General features: G+C 42.1%; 1 protein-coding gene across 2 annotated transcripts in view; it reads right to left on the bottom strand.

Annotated features, from left to right (window-relative positions):
- SHROOM3 (shroom family member 3) overlaps positions 1–19,662 on the bottom strand; it is a 173,427-nt gene that overhangs the window by 105,066 nt on the left and 48,699 nt on the right. The window contains exon 1 of one of the 2 annotated variants that reach the window (XM_049105062.1): positions 15,115–15,241. The exons of the other annotated variant lie outside the window; for it this stretch is intronic. Within the exon in view, the coding sequence (XP_048961019.1) occupies positions 15,115–15,194 (80 nt within the window). The 5' untranslated portion in view covers positions 15,195–15,241. Of the gene's footprint in view, positions 1–15,114; positions 15,242–19,662 lie in introns of those variants that run through there. 2 annotated transcript variants of the gene reach the window in all.

Here is a 19,662-nt window from a genome sequence, read left to right as displayed (position 1 = left end):
ACATTTGGAAGGAATTTCTCATCCATGACCCGATACAATAATCAAAGGAATAAGTATATTTATTAGGCACGCACACTATGCGTCAGGAATGGTGAGAGACTACGCAGCTCTTTCAGGTGAGTATTATGATTTCCATTTTTCACATAGGGAAACAGGTTCAGTGGGAGTAAGTGGCATTTCCAGTTGTACAGCTGTAGGTGAAGCTTGGCTGTGAGCTCACGTCTGCCAGCTTCAAAGCCGCTGTACACTTCCAAGTGCTCCGGTTCGACTCAAGCATTGTCTGGTAGCCCACTGTGTGTTCATCACTGAAGACACTACCATGAATATGGTACCATCTCTGTCCCCAAAGAAACTCTCAGACCACTCTCAACAATTAGAACAGAGTAAGAAGGGCTCTTGACGGGTGCTATGCCACCAAGAGGCGAGAGAAGGCCTAGAGGAAGTAACCTCTAAGTTGAGATACGAAGAATAAATCAAACATGGTGGGCCTCAGGGGAATACAGGCCAAGCATGTTTTACCTGGAGCAATAGCCAGTGCCTCAGCATTCAGGGGAGGAATATTATATTTACCTATCATTTAAACCCAATGAAGATTTTTTTTTTTTTAAGAATAATTGGTTTCTTTTAACTTGGATTGAGTGTGAACTATAAATAAGAACCTGTTCCCCGGCAATAATCTCTAAGGAGAACCACAATATAAGGCCCTGCTTGAGATGGAGTCAAGCCCTGCCTTGGGAATCTGGTACCAAATGCACAAGAAATATCTCTGTGGTCTGTCTTGTAGTTGGAACCCAAGCAGGAGCAGCAGGAATACGGAATGAGGAATGTGCTTTCCTTTTACACTCACTCTGTCTGAGGTCCTGACCCCAGGTCAGAGAATCTCTGCTTCTGCAGAGTTAAGAACAAGCCACAGCAGGGGCCGTGGTCTAAATCTCTGTATTATCATTTCATACATGTAAAATCTTGACTGTCTCTCCCTTTTCTGTTCTGGTACAAATCCTCACATACGCAGATGACACATGTAAGCAGCTCCAGGAAAGGGGAGCGCTGTGAATCTTTTGTCCTGGTCTAGAAATTTCTCTGGCTCTCAGTGAGAAAGAAGGTGATTCTGGGAGATAAATACGTGACATTTCCTGGCAATTCTTACAAGTGTTGGAGCTGTCATAGGTCACAGGCTGTAATCATTCCTAAATTTTCTGAGGATGAGATCCGTCACCCTGTAGATAGGCTTAATTGGCCTTTTTAGATACTCTTAAAATACAAGTAAATTAGGTAACTAATCCTACACTTTTATTTATTTATTTTTTTTAGGAGCTTTGAAATCTAGATTTGGAGAAGGAAAGGTGAAGGGCGAAATGCGAGAGAGAAATAATACAGAAATTTCTTTGTGTTTATCTTAACATCCATAAAATTCAACTTTTTACCCAGTGACCATCTTCCCCTTTTCCCCACCCAACAGACATTCTTGGTCACATTTAATATTTGCAGATAGAAATGACAATAGGACTGGAGGTCCTCTTACTGCTCTAGAACTTAATGGTGATGCTAAAAAAAAATAATAGAAATTATCAAATCATTGAACAAGTACCTGTTATACCTATGTCCCTGGCTACAGGTCAGTGAGCATTTAAACAAACAGGCAGAACAATGGACGATAGGGTCTCGTGACTTCACTGGCAGGTGCCAGGAACCTGAGAAGAAACTAAAGCTGCAGCTCAGGTGTGTTATATTTGCATGTAACGCTTGGCAAGCTACTTCTTTATCCCCTCAACAATTTGGAACGCATGAAAATTATAGGTAAATATATTGGTGTAATTTTCATTAAAATCAATCATTCTTCCATTCAGTAAATACTGAGCACCTGCCAAGCAGAAAAGCTACTGGTAACCAAGTCCATTTCTTTCTAAGTGAATTCCTACTCACCAGCTTAATCCACACTGGTTCAAAGCCACATAGGAGGATAGGACAGGTAGAAGTCAGACATTCAAATAGAACTTGAATCGTGGCTTCCCTACTCACTAGGTGTGTGACTTTGGTCTTCCCTTGGAGCTTCAACTTCCTCATTTGCAAAATAGGGACAAGAAAAAGTTGATATAACTACCTCATGGAGTATTTCCTATATGCTAGACACCAAGAGTGGCACCTGATAACAACTGTGACAGGCGGTTACCCTCCATCAATCCCTTTCTCATCTCGCATAGCCGATGGTCACCAGGTCATGCCATTTTATCTCGGAAATATTGCTCGAGTCTCTCCTCTACTTCCACTGCCCCAGTTCAGGCCTCATTATCTCTTGGCCTCCTAAGCTCGTCTCCCTGCTTTCACTCATGTGCCCCTTAAATCATTCTCTGCATTCTGACTACAGCTAAGTGTCACTCCTCACTGAGAACCATTCAATGGCCCCCCGCCTCCTGGAGTAAAGTACAAGGTCTGTGAATGGCCACCAGGTCATCCTGTCTACCCCTCTAGACTTTTAGCATTCCCTACCCAACACACATCACTAGGCTTATTTTCATCCCTGGGTCTTATCTTAGGCTTCGATATTGCCTATCCCTGTGCAATGCTCTCGCCTCTTCTATTTTTTTTTTAAGATTTTATTTATTTATTCATGAGAAACACACAGAGAGAGAGAGAGAGGCAGAGACACAGGCAGAGGGAGAAGCAGGCTCCATGCACCGGGAGCCCGACATGGGACTCAATCCTGGGTTTCCAGGATCAGGCCCTGGGCTGAAGGTGGCGCTAAACTGCTGAGCCACCCGGGCTGCCCTATTAATGCATTTTAATTTTAATTTTAATTTTAATTTTATTTTTTAAAGATTTAATTATTTATTTATTCATAGAGAGAGAGAAAGGCAGAGACACAAGCAGAGGGAGAAGCAGGCTCCATGCAGGGAGCCCGACGTGGGACTCCATCCCGGGTCTCCAGGATCACACCCCGGGCAGCAGGCGGTGCTAAACCGCTGTGCCACTGGGGCTGCCCTATTAATGCATTTTTTAAAGCTCAGCTCTGACTAGGCAATTTAGGAATGCCTTCCTTGATGCCCCCAGCTCCTACACCCAAGGTGGGCCAAGCGCTTCCTACCCTCCAGCTCCTGTGCATGTCTATCTCACTGCATTTACCACATCGATTGGAATTTATTTATGAGTTTTTATCCCTTACTAGGCTCTTCTCCTTAAGGCAAGAACCATGTCTTATTCATCCTTGTATTCCCCCATCACCTGACACAGTTCCTGGTACCCAGTAAGGGCCAGTAAAAAAAGTAAATGAAGGAATTAAGCCAGCAATGTGACTCCCAGCTCATGCTCTTTGCATATGCCTCACCCCATCTTAAACATATTGTGTATCTAGAACAGTGGTTCCCAACTGGAGATAAATTTGCTCCCAGAGGACATTTTGCAATGTCCAGAGACATTTGAGTTGTCATAATTGGGGGTGGAGGGCGTATGCTTCTAACATCTAGTGGGTAGTGGGTAGGGTTGCTGCTAAGCATCCTACAGTGTCCAGGATGGCCACACATCCCCGCCCACAACAAAGAATTACCCAGACCAAAATGTTAATAAGAGCCAAGATTGAAAAACACTGATCTAGAATAGAGTCTGATACATCTAAGACCTCAGTGTAAGATTCCTAACTCTGGCAGCTTAGTGGCAGTAGTGGCAGAAAGGACAATCATGTAACCATGCAGCATACTGTTTGAAGTTTATTGAGCAGTTCTGCACAATATTTGCTCATTTCACAGTGTAAGACCTAACGGAGTTCAGTTCTACTTTTGTAAATTAGACTTTATTTTTTTAAAGATTTTATTTATTTATTCATGAGAGACACAGAGAGAGGCAGAGACACAGGCAGAGGGAGAAGCAGGCTTTTTGCAGGGAGCCTGATGCGGGACCCAATCCCCAGACCTGGGGATCACGCCCTGAGCCAAGGGCAGATGCTCAATCGCTGAGCGTCACATATAAGTCAGACTTTAAATAAAGAAAGCAAAGGTCCTACTCAGGACCAATGGAGTCTGATGCATGGCTCTCTCTCCTACTTCTCTCCCAACACACACGTAATCTATCTGCTGCAGGCCTGCACCTGTGAACAACCAGCTAGAATGCCTGGACCATATGGGTAAACCTATATTAGCTCACCAGCTATGATGTTGTTGAAATGTGTGTGTGTTGTGTTGCCTGTGTGTGTGTGTGTGTGTGTATTCTCAAATATATTTCTTACCCTGTGATCTCATAACCTGGAACACCCTCTTCAGGAAGGCCTGGCTTACCTGGGATCTCAAGGAAATGAAAGATTAAACATTTTTAAGTTGTCAGGTGAGTTTTTTATTAGCCATTTGACACAGCACAGCTGAGGCAGTAGCCTGTGACACGGGCACAGGCAGACCTATTTCTCAGGGACTGTGTAGTCCCACAATGATGCATACCCTCTAATACATGCTCGTACTGGGCACTTCTTTTTATTTACTCATATTCCACCACCTAATGTTTGCAGATGATGCACATGGTGAAGGCGGCTGCCTAGAAGAATCGAAACCAGGACACAAGTTCTAAACTTGCCACAATGACCCCTGCCTATAATTCAGCTGCATGACCCCCCGTCCAAACCCTGAGGCAAATTTATGACCAGTTTCTCCTGGTAATCTTTAGCTCCTCTTTCAGTTGCCCTTTTATCAGTCCAGATGTCTTCTGCTTTTGAGAAGAGCCATCTTTCTTGTCTCAACAACTCCCTTTTCTCTTTATCTAGCTTGAATTATTAAGCCCCTAAAACTGACTGCCAACACTGAACAGGTTAGCCTCTGCTTAATGCACACTGGCACAGAAGTGGCTGTGTAGTTTTATTTTTGTAATCAAATTTAGCACAATTCATCCTAGAATTTCCAGGTTGAAAAGAGGCAACCTGGGCTCTTTTTTTTTTTTTCTTTTTTTTTTTTTTAAGATTTTATTCATTCATGAGAGACACAGAGAGGGAGGTGAAGACACAGGCAGAGGGAGAAGCATGCTCCCTATGGGGAGCCTGATGCAGGACTCGATCCTAGGACCTCGGGATCATGACTTGAGCTGAAGGCAGATACTCAACCGCTGAGCCACCCAGGTGTCCCTATCCTGGACTCTTTAAGACAGCCTTCAGTCCCAGTATACACTGGGTGAGTGACCTGCCTTAACCAAGGAGGGAAAAGGCTGTACAATGAAAACTTAAGACATTGATGAAAGAAATTGAAGACACAAATAAGTGGTAAGATATTCCATGCTCAGGAATCGGAAGAATACTGTTAAAATGTCCATACTACCTAAAGCAATCTATAGATTCAAAGCAACCCCTATCAAAATTCTAATGGCATTTGTTCAGAAAGAGAACAAACAATTCTAAAATTTGTGTGGAACCCTAAAAGACCACAAAAAGCCAAAGCAGACTTGAGAAGAAGAATAAAGCTGGAAGCATCACACTTCCTGATTTCAAACTATACTACAAAGCTGTAGAAAGCAGAGCAGACACATAGATCGATGCAATAGAGAGCCCAGAAATAAACCCACACATGTATGGTAATTAATTTATGATAAAAGAGCCATGCATATCCAATGGGAAAAGGGCACTGTCTTCCATAGACAGTGCTAGGAAAACTGCAGAGCTAAATACAAAACAAGGAAACTGGACCACGACCTTATACCATATGCAAAAATTCACTCAAAATGGATCAAAGACTTGAATGTAAGACCTGAAACTATAAAACTCCTATAATAAAACATAGTAAGTGAGCTCCTTGACATTGGTCTCGGTGATGATGTTTTGAATCTTACACTAAAAGCAACATAAGCAAAAATAAACAACTGGGACCACAGCACATCAAAATCTTCTGTATAGCAAAGGAAACCATCAACAAAATGAAAATGTAGGGCAGCCCAGGTGACTCAGCAGCTTAGCGCCGCCTTCAGCCCAGGGCCTGATCCTGGAGAGCGGGGATCAAGTCCCACATCGGGCTCCCTGCATGGAGCCTGCTTCTCCCTCTGCCTGTGTCTCTGCCTCTCTTTCTCTCTCTCTCTCACTCTCTGTGCCTCTCATGAATAAATAAATAAAATCTTTAAAAAAAAAAAAAGAAAGAAAGAAAGAAAGAAAATGTAGCCTATGAAATGGGAGAAAATATTTGCAAATCAGATTCCCAAAAAGTGGTTAATATGCATATATAGAAGTAATCACTCCCTGCGTGGAGCCTGCTTCTCTCCCTTTGCCTGTCTCTCTCAAATAAATAAATAAATAAATAAATAAATAAATAAATAAATCTTAAAAAAAAAGAAGTAATCACACAATTGAATAGAAAAATAATTTTTAAAAATTCAATTAAAAATGGATAAAGGAAAAAAAATAAAATAAAAAATAAAAATGGATAAAGGAACTGAACAGATATTTTTTTCCAAAGAGGTCATACAAATGGCTAACAGATACATGACAAAGTGCTCAACATCACTCATCATTAGGGAAGTGCAAATGAGAACTACAATGAGGTTTCACTTCATGCCTGTTAGAATGGTTATTATCAAAAAGACAAGAAAGAACAACTGTTGCTGAGGATGTGGAGAAAAGGGAACCCTTGGGTACTGTTGGTAGGAATCTACGTTGGTGTAGTCCCTGTGAAGAACAGTATGGAGGTTCCTCAAAAAGTTAAAAATATTCATGTGATCCAGCAATTCTACTTCTGAGGTATTAATCTGAATATTGCAAAAAGACTAACTTAAAAAGATATCTGCTACGCCCATGTTCATTGTAGCATTATGTACAATAGAAAGACATGGAAACAACCCAAGTGCCCATCAATAAATGAATGGATAAATAAGTTGTGGTATATATATAATGGAATATTATTTAACCATGTCAAGAAAGAAATGCTGCCATTTACAAGATAAATGGACCTCAAGAGCATTATGCTAAGTGAAACACGTCAGAGAAAAACAAATGCCATATGATCTCACTTATATGTGAATCTAAAACAAAACAAAACAAAACAAAAACCCTACACCAAACTCACAGATACAGAGAATAGCTTGGTGGTGGCCAGAAGCATGGGGTTGGGGGTAGGCAAAATGGGGGATGGTGATCAACAGGTACAAGCTTCCAGACATAAGTGCTGGCATTGCAATGTGTAGTATGGTGACTAGAGTTAACAATACTGTATTGTATATTTGGAAGTTGCTAAGAGAGTAAATCTTAGGAGTCTTTTTGTCACAGATAAGAAGAGTATACCTTCTTACCACAAGGAAAAAAAACTGTAACTATGGGTGGTGCTGGATGTTAACTAAACTTTTGTGATAATCATTTTGCAGTATATAAAGATATCAAATCATTGTGTTGTATGCTTAAAACTGATATAATGTCATATGTGAACTGTATCTCAGTTTTTTTTTAAATGCTAGATTTTAACCTGAGAATTATTTTGTTAGATGGAGAATCAATTCTAGACCAATCCTACACATACTATAATGTTATCCTTTCAATATGTTTCTGGATCATTTTGTTTTTTTTTTCTTATGATTTTATTTATTTATTCATGATAGATACAGAGAGAGAGAGGCAGAGACACAGGCAGAGGGAGAAGCAGGCTCCATGCAGGGAGCCTGATGTGGGACTCGATCCCGGGACCCCAGGGTCACTCCCTGAGTTGAAGGCAGATGCTCAATCACGGAACCACCCTGTAAACCGGTTGGTCTTTATTTAGAATTCATTTGTCTTTAATATTTAGCCCTTATTATTTAGCAAATGGCTAAAGAGCAGTGTTAACTTTGGCAACGTTTCCTCGTATGCACTAACTTTTGGTGACACTCTTCCGTATAGACCTCCAATCATACACTTTTTACAAAATGGCATAACAGAATCTCATGTACTCCCACCTCCATGCTCTCTCACCACACATTGCCTTGTCTATTTCAGCAGTAATTTTTCCAGAGAAGTCTAAGGTGTAATCAAATCTTACATGGACGTGGACACAGTTCCTAATCAAAGAAAGCTTTTTGAGGGAAACCCACTCCATTACTTTACTTTCTTCTAGTGTTACAAAAACTAAACTGGATCTGGAGGGGGTACCTAAATCCTGTGGTAGAGGAGGGAAGCAGTAAACCTTTCAAGGCAATCTGAAAGAGTTCACGGAAACTTGATTCCATCAAGGCAGCAGCAGCAAATGTGGGTGAGGGGAGCTCCTAACAAGATATCCTAGTCTTTAAGAGGCTAGCCATCCACTTCAAAGAATCACTGCCATCAAGAAATACTCCGTAATATTTCATCTCTTCAATTTTTAAGACACTTAAGAAGCCACAGGAGTCACGACTTAATGCTTATGAGAAGTTAAGTACCGTTATGTCTACACAGTTCCTATCATAGAGATGGACCATGGATGAATATTATGACAAAAAGTGGCATATCAGAAGGATGCTACAATACACCAAATGAAAAATCTGGGTCTGTGGGTTTCCTTTCCCTATATTATTGCTTGAAAAAAAAAATTGATGAGTTGATTTCTTTTCAAACTTTCCAGAATAAAGTAACTTGGTTTCCCCATCTTTTGAAGAATTGGATAAAATCCTAAGTTTAATGTACTTAATAGAAGTAGGCCATCAAGGCATGTCTGGGTGGCTCAGCAGTTGAGCGTCTGCCTTTGGCTCAGATCAAGATCCCGGGGTCTTGGAATTGAGTCCCACATCAGGCTCCTCACAAGGAGCCTGCTTTTCCCCCTGCCTATGTCTCTGGTTCTCTGTGTCTCTCATGAATAAATGGATAAAATCTTAAAAAAAAAAAAAAAAAAAAAGTAGACCACTGAGAACAAGGGAAGCGACTGTCTTCATCTGGTCTTCCCTGAAGCACTGTGTTCCGTGCCACACACTACCCATCTGAGAGTGATGTGGATAATCTGGAACACAATCAAGGAAGAAAAACCTTAGGACCCAGGACTCCAGATCATGACATGGGAATAATGGGTGAAAGAATTCAAGATGACTGGAAAAGACAAGATTTAGCAGGAAAATGATAACTGCTCGGAAGGTTGGAAGGTGATGAGGTGGAAAAACCAATCGATCAATGGCTTCCATTTGTTCTAAGAAGGACGAGAGGATGGAAGTTAGGAGACAGCAGGTGATAAAGTTTATGTGAAGAACATTGTTGTGAACTGAAGTGACCTGAAAACCAAACCGTCCACTTCTGTCCTGAGTGAGTTCACATCCCCTGATGGTGCTCACATGGAGACCCCTCGCCCGCATCAGGGGGCTGTTGTAAAACATACAAGATCAGCTGAACTGCTTACATTTTCAGTGCCCTTCTGACCCTGAGGTGCTCTGAAAATGCCTACCTTGCGAAGGAAATAATTTGATGTCTTTGTGTAGGTTTTCCCAGCACAAAGTTAAGGCGTCCCTTTGTTCCATTAAAAGAGGCCATATGTTAAACTAGTCTAGTTCACTCAGACCAAAAAACACAACACAACAAAAACAAAAGAACAAAGTCCTTGTAAGGATGCCCCACCAAGATTGTTTATCTATACTCATCCACTTAAATTGGCTCTTTTGAAATTTCTGTGTGGGTTGTGCAGGGTGGATAGATACAGCCTCGCTGCTGCTGTCAGGTCGCCCAGTTGGAATGTGGAGAACTCCACTTCAGCCAAGGAACCTTTGAGATTCTCCTTTCCTGGCCTCCATTGGCCGGAAAGATGCTGAACGAGTTTGAGTCCCAAGAGGCATCCTCTGGGGCTGCTGAAAGACGGTGGGTCACACTCCAGACTAACCAGTGATGGAGAGACACAGCAGCAGGGAAGGTGCTGCTTCAGACAACACGTCCTTTTCATGCTGGTATTTGTAAAGTGTGCCAGAAAGAGAAGTAGCAGACTAACTTCTACTCTACAGTCGCCACTTCCTATTGAACAGTTGCGTAAAAGATTTGTAAAAGACGTAAGGAAACAGGGTGTGCCAAATAACACAGGCTTTGGAGTCAAAGAGCCTGGCTCCAAGTTCTGACTCTTGAATTTCTTTTCTTTCTTTTTTTTTTTTAAGATTTATTTATTTATTATTCATAAGAGACACGGGGCGGGGGGGTGGCAGAGACACAGGCAGAGGGAGAAGCAGGCTCCATGCAGGGAGCCCGACATGGGACTCGATCCCGGGACCCAAGGATCACGCCCTGGGCTGAAGGTAGCACTAAACGGCTGAGCCACCCAGACTGCCCTGACTCTTGAATTTCTAACTGACTTTGCACAAGTAAGTGACTTAATCTCTCTAGGCCTCAATTTTCTAATCTATAAAGTGGGGCTAATAGTTGCTGGCTCACAGAGAGGACTAGAGAACTGCCAACTTCTATTATTTTCACAGAAACAGAAAACTAGGTCCCACTTGAGCTTGCTTCTCCTTGAGCCCTGTCCCAGACACAGCAGGAACAAAAGTGGCATTGAGGTAAGAATCTAGGTCACATCAGATCTGTTGCTCTGCTGATGGGAAAAGAACATGAGTCCAGACTGGGTCATGCTGACAGTGAATGTGAATCCTATATAATTTTTAAAGGAAATAAAATAAAACTATATGCCCTCACATGGAAAGATGTCCAAAATGTATTAAGTAACAAAGTGTATTACAAGACAGAGTGATTACCTCTGGGTAAAAGGATTATTACCAACATAAATGATGATAATGAGGATAATATGACGATATTATATGAGGATATATAAAAGAAAAAGGCTGGAGGAATTTCAGTCCACCAGTGGATAATGATTTGGGGAGCAATTAGGATTGTTGGGATATTCACTCTATATCTGCTATTTCTGGAATATTTGGATGTTTATTATGAATATTGTTAATTTTTAAATTAGGAAAATAAATATTGAAAAAAGCATATTATCCTATTACAGAGTCTAAATTTTAATGAATACTGATCAGTATAAACCACAATAGGCAATTAATAACGATGATAGATAAGCTAATGTAAGAAATGCTCCTGTATTCTCCTTTTGAAATGATACTACACATCTCATTTTATTTTATTTTATTTTTTATAAATGTACTTTTTATTGGTGTTCAATTTGCCAACATATAGAATAACACCCAGTGCTCATCCCGTCAAGTGCTCCCCTCAGTGCTCGTCACCCAGTCACCCCCACCCCCCGCCCACCTCCCCTTCCACCACCCACACGTCTCGTTTTAGACTCTTTCATCATACCATAAATCCTCTCATGAACTTCTTTAAGTAAGGATTTGTGGTGAACACTTTGAGCGGTGCAGCCTTACAACCTGGTTTGAATCCTGGCTCTATGTCTTACTCATTGTACCATGGGCACATCTCTTAATCTCTGTGCCTTGGTTAATTTATCTGTCAAATGGGACTAATAATAGTACCTCAAAGAGGTGTTGTGAGGTTATATTGAGATACTAGTAAAATGCTCAGAACAGTGACTGGTATATAATAAGCACGAAGGGTATAGCCAGGATTCTTTGAATCCTCTTTTAGAGAAAGTTGTGAACGCAAACGATACATTTATCTCAAATGACCTCCCCTTGCCCCCCAAATCTCGAAAATCATTCTCACTATCACCTTTTTAAGACCAGGATTTTATCACTCAACCAACAGATTGTTGCCGTCCTTCCCTACAGGGGCTCCTTGCCCCTAGCACCTGATGCTGCAAACTGTCTTGCCTGGCATGGCGGGTGCATTGCTGGATTCAACTCTTCTGAGCTTTCCTTTTCTCTCTTAAAACCCAGTTTAAATGACTTCCGTGGTTCCCACTGTCAAAAGTTTCTATTTCAAACATTTTTATTCGTCCCTTCACTCAAGGGCCTCGCCTTGCCTTCTGTGTATGTGACACCAGTATTTCAATTTTTTAAATTTTATTTTATTTTATTTATTTATGATAAGCACACAGTGAGAGAGAGAGAGAGGCAGAGACATAAGCAGGCTCCATGCACCGGGAGCCTGATGTGGGATTCGATCCCGGGTCTCCAGGATCGCGCCCTGGGCCAAAGGCAGGCGCCAAACCGCTGCGCCACCCAGGGATCCCCGTGACATCAGTATTTCAAACAAGAACCCTCTGCTTCAGCCACACTGGTCCACTCACCGTTCCCTGAGAACAAGAGCATCCCCAATTCTGAGCCTTTGCCTCAGGCAACTGTGGCACCTTCCCCTCTTAATCCCATCATCTCAGATCCCAGCGAGTAATCCTATATACGCAAGAAAGCTGTCAGATCACTCAAATCTATAGCTACTTCTATTTTGAATTCCTAGAGCAGCTGATACTCTGGCCCAAGCTCTCACTGAGACTCAATTATACTCACTGGGGAGTAGGGGGCCGGGGGGTGGGGTTTATATGTAAATACAAGAAGCATTTATTGCTCAGGTTTTGGGAATTCAGAGATGAAGACGACAAAGTCCCTGCCCTCACTGAGTTCACATTGCATTGGAGGACATGGAAAGTAAACAGATAATTGCTTGGCCGTGGCTATCCATACGTTGTGGGAGGCACACACAGGTACAGTGGTGGCCCAAAGACAGAAAGAACCACAAAGGCAGGAATTAACATCAAATGCATGAAATGTGTGCTTCATTTCCCCCCCTCCCAACCAAATTTGCCCTTTCTTTGGCTGATCACAAACATGGAGCTGGCTCTGAAATATATTTTAAGATCCTGCCCTACTTAAGCTCTCGAAACAACAGGCTCTGACCGGTTTCCCCTCTCCAGCACCAGCCTCTCCCTGGAGTGTATTTCCACCTTCCCCTTCTACTTAGTTCACCTCTATCTGCCTATTTATTTGTTTAAAACGTGAACCAACTGGTCAAGTACAGTAATATAATTCTGCATTTGGCTTGAGACCAATGCATTGAGGGCATTCAATAAATAATGGTGCCCAGTGTTACTTCCTTAGATCCTGGCTGCATATGTTTGAGCTGAAAGCTGCAGGGATCCAGGAGGCAAGCTCAAGAGATGGCAGATGAAGGGTGGTGGAGCTCTGGAGACCTGGGAGGTGAATTCGCTCTGCCTGCCTGACCCAGAGAGCACACACCTGTGTTGGGTTTGGTGCAGTGAAGCCTATGACACGCGAATGTTACTCCCTTGAGTTGGTTAGGGTGTGACCTACCTGACAAGGTTTTCCCAGATTCAGTCTGGGGAAAAGTACTTAAAGACTTCCTCCCTGGGGCCATACAGCCCGTGTTTACTTGTCTTCATTAAGGAAATCCTCCTTGCTGTGAGTAGGTGGTTCTGGGAGGGGTGAGGCATGAGTCTCTGTGGAACTGTATGGGCTCTCCCGAGGGAAGCGTGGGGAGGGGACAGGAGTCCTTTAAACAAAATTTCATGGACGACATGTGTCCATCAATCCATCCATTTGTCTTCTCTATCTACCATGTGATAAGCAGTGAGGTTATAAAGAGGAATATTATGGGGCTTGGCTCATGGGAGATACTCAATAAATATTTGCTAAATCAGATTCAAGCTTCTGTATTAGTTTTACTCCGACTACCATTTCCTACTAGAGGATATTCTGTGCTTTCTGTATGACAGATACTGTTCTAGCATAGTTTCAGCCCACAGTTAACAGAGGCATCTTGGCCTGCATAAAAAGGATATTCTGGCATATTCTTGGATTTACATCCCAGATTTCCTCATTCTTAACCTCATTCTCTGCTGTCTTCTCCCAATCTCCATTTGTTTTTTGGGTTTTTTAAAAAGATTTTATTTATTCAGGCAGAGGGAGAAGCTGGCACCATGCAGGGAGCCCGACGTGGGACTCGATTACGGGGTCTCCAGGATCACACCCTGGGCTGAAGGCAGCGCTAAACTGCTGAGCCACCCGGGCTGCCCCCAATCTCCATTTGTGTATCCACTGTTTGATCCACTGTTTCTCCTGGCTTCTGGCTGATAATCCAAGTACAGATTGCTTTCAGGCAACACTGCAGTTTCAACTTAGCCTCCAGCTCTCCCTGCTAAGCTGCCTTGTTTCAGACAGCAAAGAGCTGGAGAGAAGTTTAGGGATTTGGCTCCCAGTTCTAGCTAGATCACCTGGCTTTGGGGCAATTTGGCTTGCCCAGCTGCATCTCCCATTCTCTCTATAGAATGGCAGTGATGCCAACTGGCCCAGAGATAGGCCAAGGGTTGGTGAGCTCATAGCTGGAAAGGATGATGCATCTGAGAACAAAGTAATATTATGAGGTGAAATTCTGATTTTATGGTCCATCAATACCAAGGCTCATGCTGTTTCTGGCTTTTCTGCTTTTGTGATTTTGGCACACTACTTCCAAGGAAGAGGTCTGAATAATTAGCATGACTCGTCTTCTCAAGCACACACTCCCATATATAGAATGTATTTGGCACAAAATAAGAACACCCAGTTGTAGCTGGCTGCTAATCAAACACTACCAGCAGGTGAGCATGAAGAGCACCTGGTTTGGAGAAATGCTTCTGATCCAGGAGAGCATTTTTTAAAGTGTCACTAAAAGCTAGATTCAATTAAACTACAAGTTTGAAAAAAAATCATGTTACAAAATGAGAAGCTGATCTTTACGCTAAAAGATGTAGAAACTACTGATTACAGCAACCAAAGAAAAAGAAAAACCACAGAAAGACACACAAAGACACTTACGAATTACTTTTTTCCTCTATAGAGTACACAGATTCTTTGAGCATGAACTGTGAAGGTCTCCCTAGAAGAAAAACCCCTTTATCCCTGTTTATAATAATCTAGCAGCCTACAAACATGTTAGGCTGCTACATACACAAAAGAGCAGGCAAAATCCAAAACATACACAAAAGAGCAGGTAAAATCCAAAACAAACACTATTCTCAAAACCAGAATGGAAAACAGTAAAATCAATGTATGGATCATAAAGTATGGATAACCATAATTGTTCTTATATTGTAATATTCAAACATAAGAATGAACAAGCAAATGTTATTTCTACTAAAAAAGAAAGAAAGAAAGAAACTTGTGAGAAATAAGAGTCTCTTACAGAAAAGGCCATCTAACCTAAAATCAGCCCAAAGGTCACTGGAAGACGCATTCAACATCCCTTTTGCTCTTGGCATACCAAGCACTTTCAATTTACCTGATGGAGGAAGTAAGAGAGTAACAAATCCACTTCTCCCCAGGAGCCCTCATGCTGCCCTCACTTACGCATTTTGCTGCCTTCTCGGGTTTTGGGTCCCAAGCCTGGGGAACACGAGAGCCAGGCAGCCGCCCTTGCTTAGCACCATATCTGAAACAGGCCAGCAACACGATTGGTATGGGAGAGGAGGGCAGCCCAGAGGGAAGAGGAAGAGGCTCTTACTCACCATTTGCTCAGAGCTGGCACTGATTATAAAAACAACAGAACTCCCCCATGCAGGGGCACCTCCCAGCCACCTTGCCTCATCGCCAATTTGCAGTAATAGGCTCTGCTGTGCACATGAAAAAGAAGAGACCTGGATATGAGGAAATGGCCAATAGGCAGAAAGCAAAGAGAAGGACCCAAAACTCCTCAGAGAAACATTCACTTCAAGGGGGGCTTTGTGATACCAAGGGCGCTTCAACAATTCACGTCTCTCAAGAGTCGGGACTTTACAGAGTCGGGAGTTATACATGGATTTCTTAGGTACTCAGTAAATGGCTCCCAGCATCTGTTTGGGGTTGTTTGCAGTATCCCCCTATAACTAGAACCAGGCCTGTTTAGGGTTGCCAGCCGAAGGTATGAGCAGTCCTTTGAGACCCAAGTTAAGATGGTTTCTGAGACCTCTCAAAGATCTAGCTTCTGGTTGCTTCAAGAGTACTGCCTTACACATCTGTGTGTGGAATGATGATCCCTCCTCCCCAAAGCCCACTCTGGTTTCTAGAGGCAAGAGCGTATAGATGCACGGTAGTTCTGGGTTGGTCTATGTCATTCGTGACCTATTTAGGTCACTTTGACGGTTGGCAAAAGCTTTAGAGTCTTCAGAAGTAGGGAACACATTATCTCTTTCAGTCTGATTCCTGGACAACCCATTCCCTAGGATCATATGGCAGGTGAAGCACATATAAGAAGGGATTGTTTCATTTACGTCTTTCTAAATTTGCTTCTAAAGAAAACAAATTATATCACCTTATTCCTGAAGGTGATTTTAAAGCTGTGCAGATAGAGATTCAGAAGAAAATGAGGATGGTCTTCATGGATGACTCCTGCTATTTAAAGTGTTGAACCCACTTGGCCTGGTCCTATTGCATCCTAGACAATTAACCTTTAAGTAGGTTCTTTGAAAGAAGATTTTGACAAAAAAAAATTTTTGATATATTTAATTTACACTAATATTTAGAGTATAAAGGCAACTCATGCTTTGAAAATAACTAACCAATCAACCGATCATCTAGCAGCATTCTCTTTTTAGGAATAAATATAAATATGTAATATTAGACAATTCATTTCTGAAGTTTCTATATAATCAGTGCTATTAAAAGAATTGGGACAGACAAAAGTAGAGATTCAAGTCTCCTGTTGACTCACCTAACAGGCTTGGCCAAAGCTTTTTTTTTTTTTTTTTTACCTCTTCCAAAAGACAACCTCTTAGGTGTCCAGCTCCCTATCACTCCATCCATTCTCCAATCCCTGTGCGAACTGGGTGCTGTCGCCAGTTCCTCTGGGCTACCCAGATGCCACTCATTGCAGAGATTCAGAGTCATTAAATCTTGCCAGACCTGACCTGGAGGCCTGGGAGGGGAAAGGCATTACAGAAGAGGCATGATCCCAGAACCATGCACACTCCCTTTCAAGACTCAACACACACAGACTTAGTGAGGCTCCGGTCCCAGTTTGACTCATGATCCCTAAGCCTAGAGACTGGGGCATTTCCCCAAGGCAAGCAATGGAAAGAGTTTTGTCTCACTTCTGACTGAGGACATTCCCACAACTTCTGAAGTTTGGGTTCATCCTTAGAACCAACAGATTTTTCACCTAGGGTAGAATTTTCTACATTCATATTTTGTTTCTCCCTAGCAAGATTCATATCGCCTAGAGGAGCCAGTGGATTCTGAAGTTGTCTTCAGCTTCAAAAGCCCCTAAGCCTCTCTTCTCAAAATGACAGCACCACCTGGAGATGCTACACGGAGAGACATGGAGTTTCACACATGAAAAAGAGAAAAGCAGCCTGTGTTATTTGGAATCATCTCTTTTTCGAGGCCCTTCCTTCTCTAAACATAATGGTTCTTCTCTTGTCCTCAATTTTTGCTACCATGCATCCATTCCTGATTATATTACCAGGATGAGGACCAGCCCTCAATCCTCATGTTTTCATTAGACCTAGAAAAACAATGTGAAATGGAGAGGCCCACCTACGGCATCAACAAAGGTACTAGTTCGACCCTTCCAGGCCCATTTTTCAGAAAAGCACTGTAAGATTTTCTTTTGAAAACTCCTGGTTACTTAAATAAAGGTGTATATTGCATAGAACTCTCTTTCCTCCCATCCAGAAGTGAATTCTAAGACTGTGGTTCTTCAGAAATTATAGATGGGATTGCTAAGCATCTTAGGAAAAGTGACTTTAAATTAGTAGTAATTTCACGGATGAAGTAAAAGCTTGCTTCTGAGTCCCTATACTTCACGTGAAAGTATCCACATAGAACGTCCATTAAATAATTACCAACTTGTGTCCCCTTGGATTCCTAATGGTTGGAGTATTTGTTGAATAGAGATGGGTAGAGATGTGTGTTTCTGCACCATCAAGTATGCCAAATAATTTTAAAATAGCTGGATGTTTCTTCAAATATTTATCCCATGGCACTTAAAGTAATGAAGAATATCGTGAAATTTCTGAATTTCTATTAAAAAAACAAGGTTCTAATGAAATAAAGGGTGCATCAATCATACGTTCTGCTTGTTAATGAAATATACTCAGGGCATGAAGAGTTCCCACAAACCCAATTTGAAGATTTGGATTTGTCAGCATGAGAACTGAGTAGTCCCAACTCTTAACTGTAGACAATCCATAAGCAAGAGAATCCGTTGGGACACCAGAGGGATAACTTTCATGTTAGGTGCCAGGGCCAATGTCCACAGTTTCTGTGCAGGATAATGATGGGGCTTTCTGATGCTGAAATCCAAGATCGGCATGAAGACACTAACCAAATGTGAGAAGCCTTCCGGAGTCTTTGTTTGCATTTTTGCCAACCCTGAACATCCGGAGGACCTCATATCCTAAGTTACTCTAGTGGCAGAGGAGCCATGGAGTTTCTTTGAGTGCCTAAGGTTACTGTGCTCCAAGGATTCGTGAGAATATGGAGGGGAAAGATTTTGAGATTCCCAGAGGGAGCTCTGATGAAAGTCTCAGAGTAGATACCCTTAGAAAGATGGTCCATTTCTCTGGAGGTCTTTTCAGTCTGGTCTAGACAAGATAGAAGTCATCTGGAAGAATGGTAACTTGAGTTCCACATTTCTAGAACTTCAGAGCCTGAATTGTAGGTTTGACTGTTCCTGCATCAAACTGTAAAAATGAATGTTTTCATCAAAGGGTGAGAATTCACTGTTTCCTTTGTGACCAGCTCATGAGAGTTTACAAAATGAAGAGGTAAGCAGTGGACTCCCTAACAGAAGAGATTGTACTCTCTGGCACTAGCAGGAAGATTTATGATCTCAGAAGTATAGCTGATCAGAGTGTGATCTTGAGCCAGCAGAACCTGGGCCACTATGCAATGGCCATACTGATGAGAAGACAGAGGTGGCCAGGATGGTCCAGTGAAGACCATTTTCTACCTTTAGCTGGACCACTTTTTTTTCATTTGTTTTTGTTGAAGTTGAATTTGCCAACATATAGTATAACACCCAGTGCTCATCCCATCCAGTGCCGTCCTCAGTGCCTGTCACCCAGTTATCCCAACCCCCCGCCCATCCCCCCTTCCACAATCCTTTGTGTATATTGCCCTGGGTAACATTGACATTTTCACAGTATTTATTCTTCCAATCCATGAGCATGGACTATGTTCCCGTCTCTTTACATCTTCCTCAATTTCTTTCATAAGTGTTCCATAGATTTTAGGGTATAGATCCTTTACCTTTTGGTGAGGTTTATTCCTAGGTATCTTATGCTTTGGGGTGCAATTGTCAATGGGATTGACTCCTTAATTTCTCTTTCTTCAGTCTCCTTGCTAGTGTATAGAAATGCCACTGATTTCTGGGCATTGATTTTGTATCCTGCCAGATTGTCGAATTGCTATATGAGTTCTAGCAATCTTGCGGTGGAGTCTTTGGTGTTTTCTATATACAGTATCATGTTATCTGCGAAGAGGGAGAGTTTGACTTCTTCTTTGCCAATCTGAATGCCTTTTCTTTCTTTTGTTGTCTGATTGCTGAGGCTAGGACTTCCAGTACTATGTTGAATAGCAGTGGTGAGAGTGGACATCCCTGTCGTGTTTCTGATCTTAGGGGAAAGGCTCCCAGTGATTCCCCATTGAGAAGGATATCTGCTGTGGGCTTTTCGTAGATGGCTTTTAAGATGCTGAGGAATGTTCCCTCTATCCCTACACTCTGAAGAGTTTTGATCAGGAATGGATGCTCTATTTTGTCAAATGCTTTCTCTGCATCTATTGAGAGGATCATATGGTCTTGCTTTTTCTCTTGTTGATGTGATCTACCACGTTGATTGTTTTACAAGTGTTGAACCAACCTTGCATCCTAAGGATAAATCCCACTTGGTCATGGTGAATAATCTTTTTAGTGTACTG

The sequence above is a fragment of the Canis lupus genome, chromosome 32 (assembly GCF_003254725.2).
Source record: "Canis lupus dingo isolate Sandy chromosome 32, ASM325472v2, whole genome shotgun sequence".
NCBI classification, from domain to species: Eukaryota; Metazoa; Chordata; class Mammalia; order Carnivora; family Canidae; genus Canis; species Canis lupus.
The sequence above is the reverse complement of the archived record's forward strand: the minus strand, read 5'-3'. Positions and strand labels throughout refer to the sequence as shown.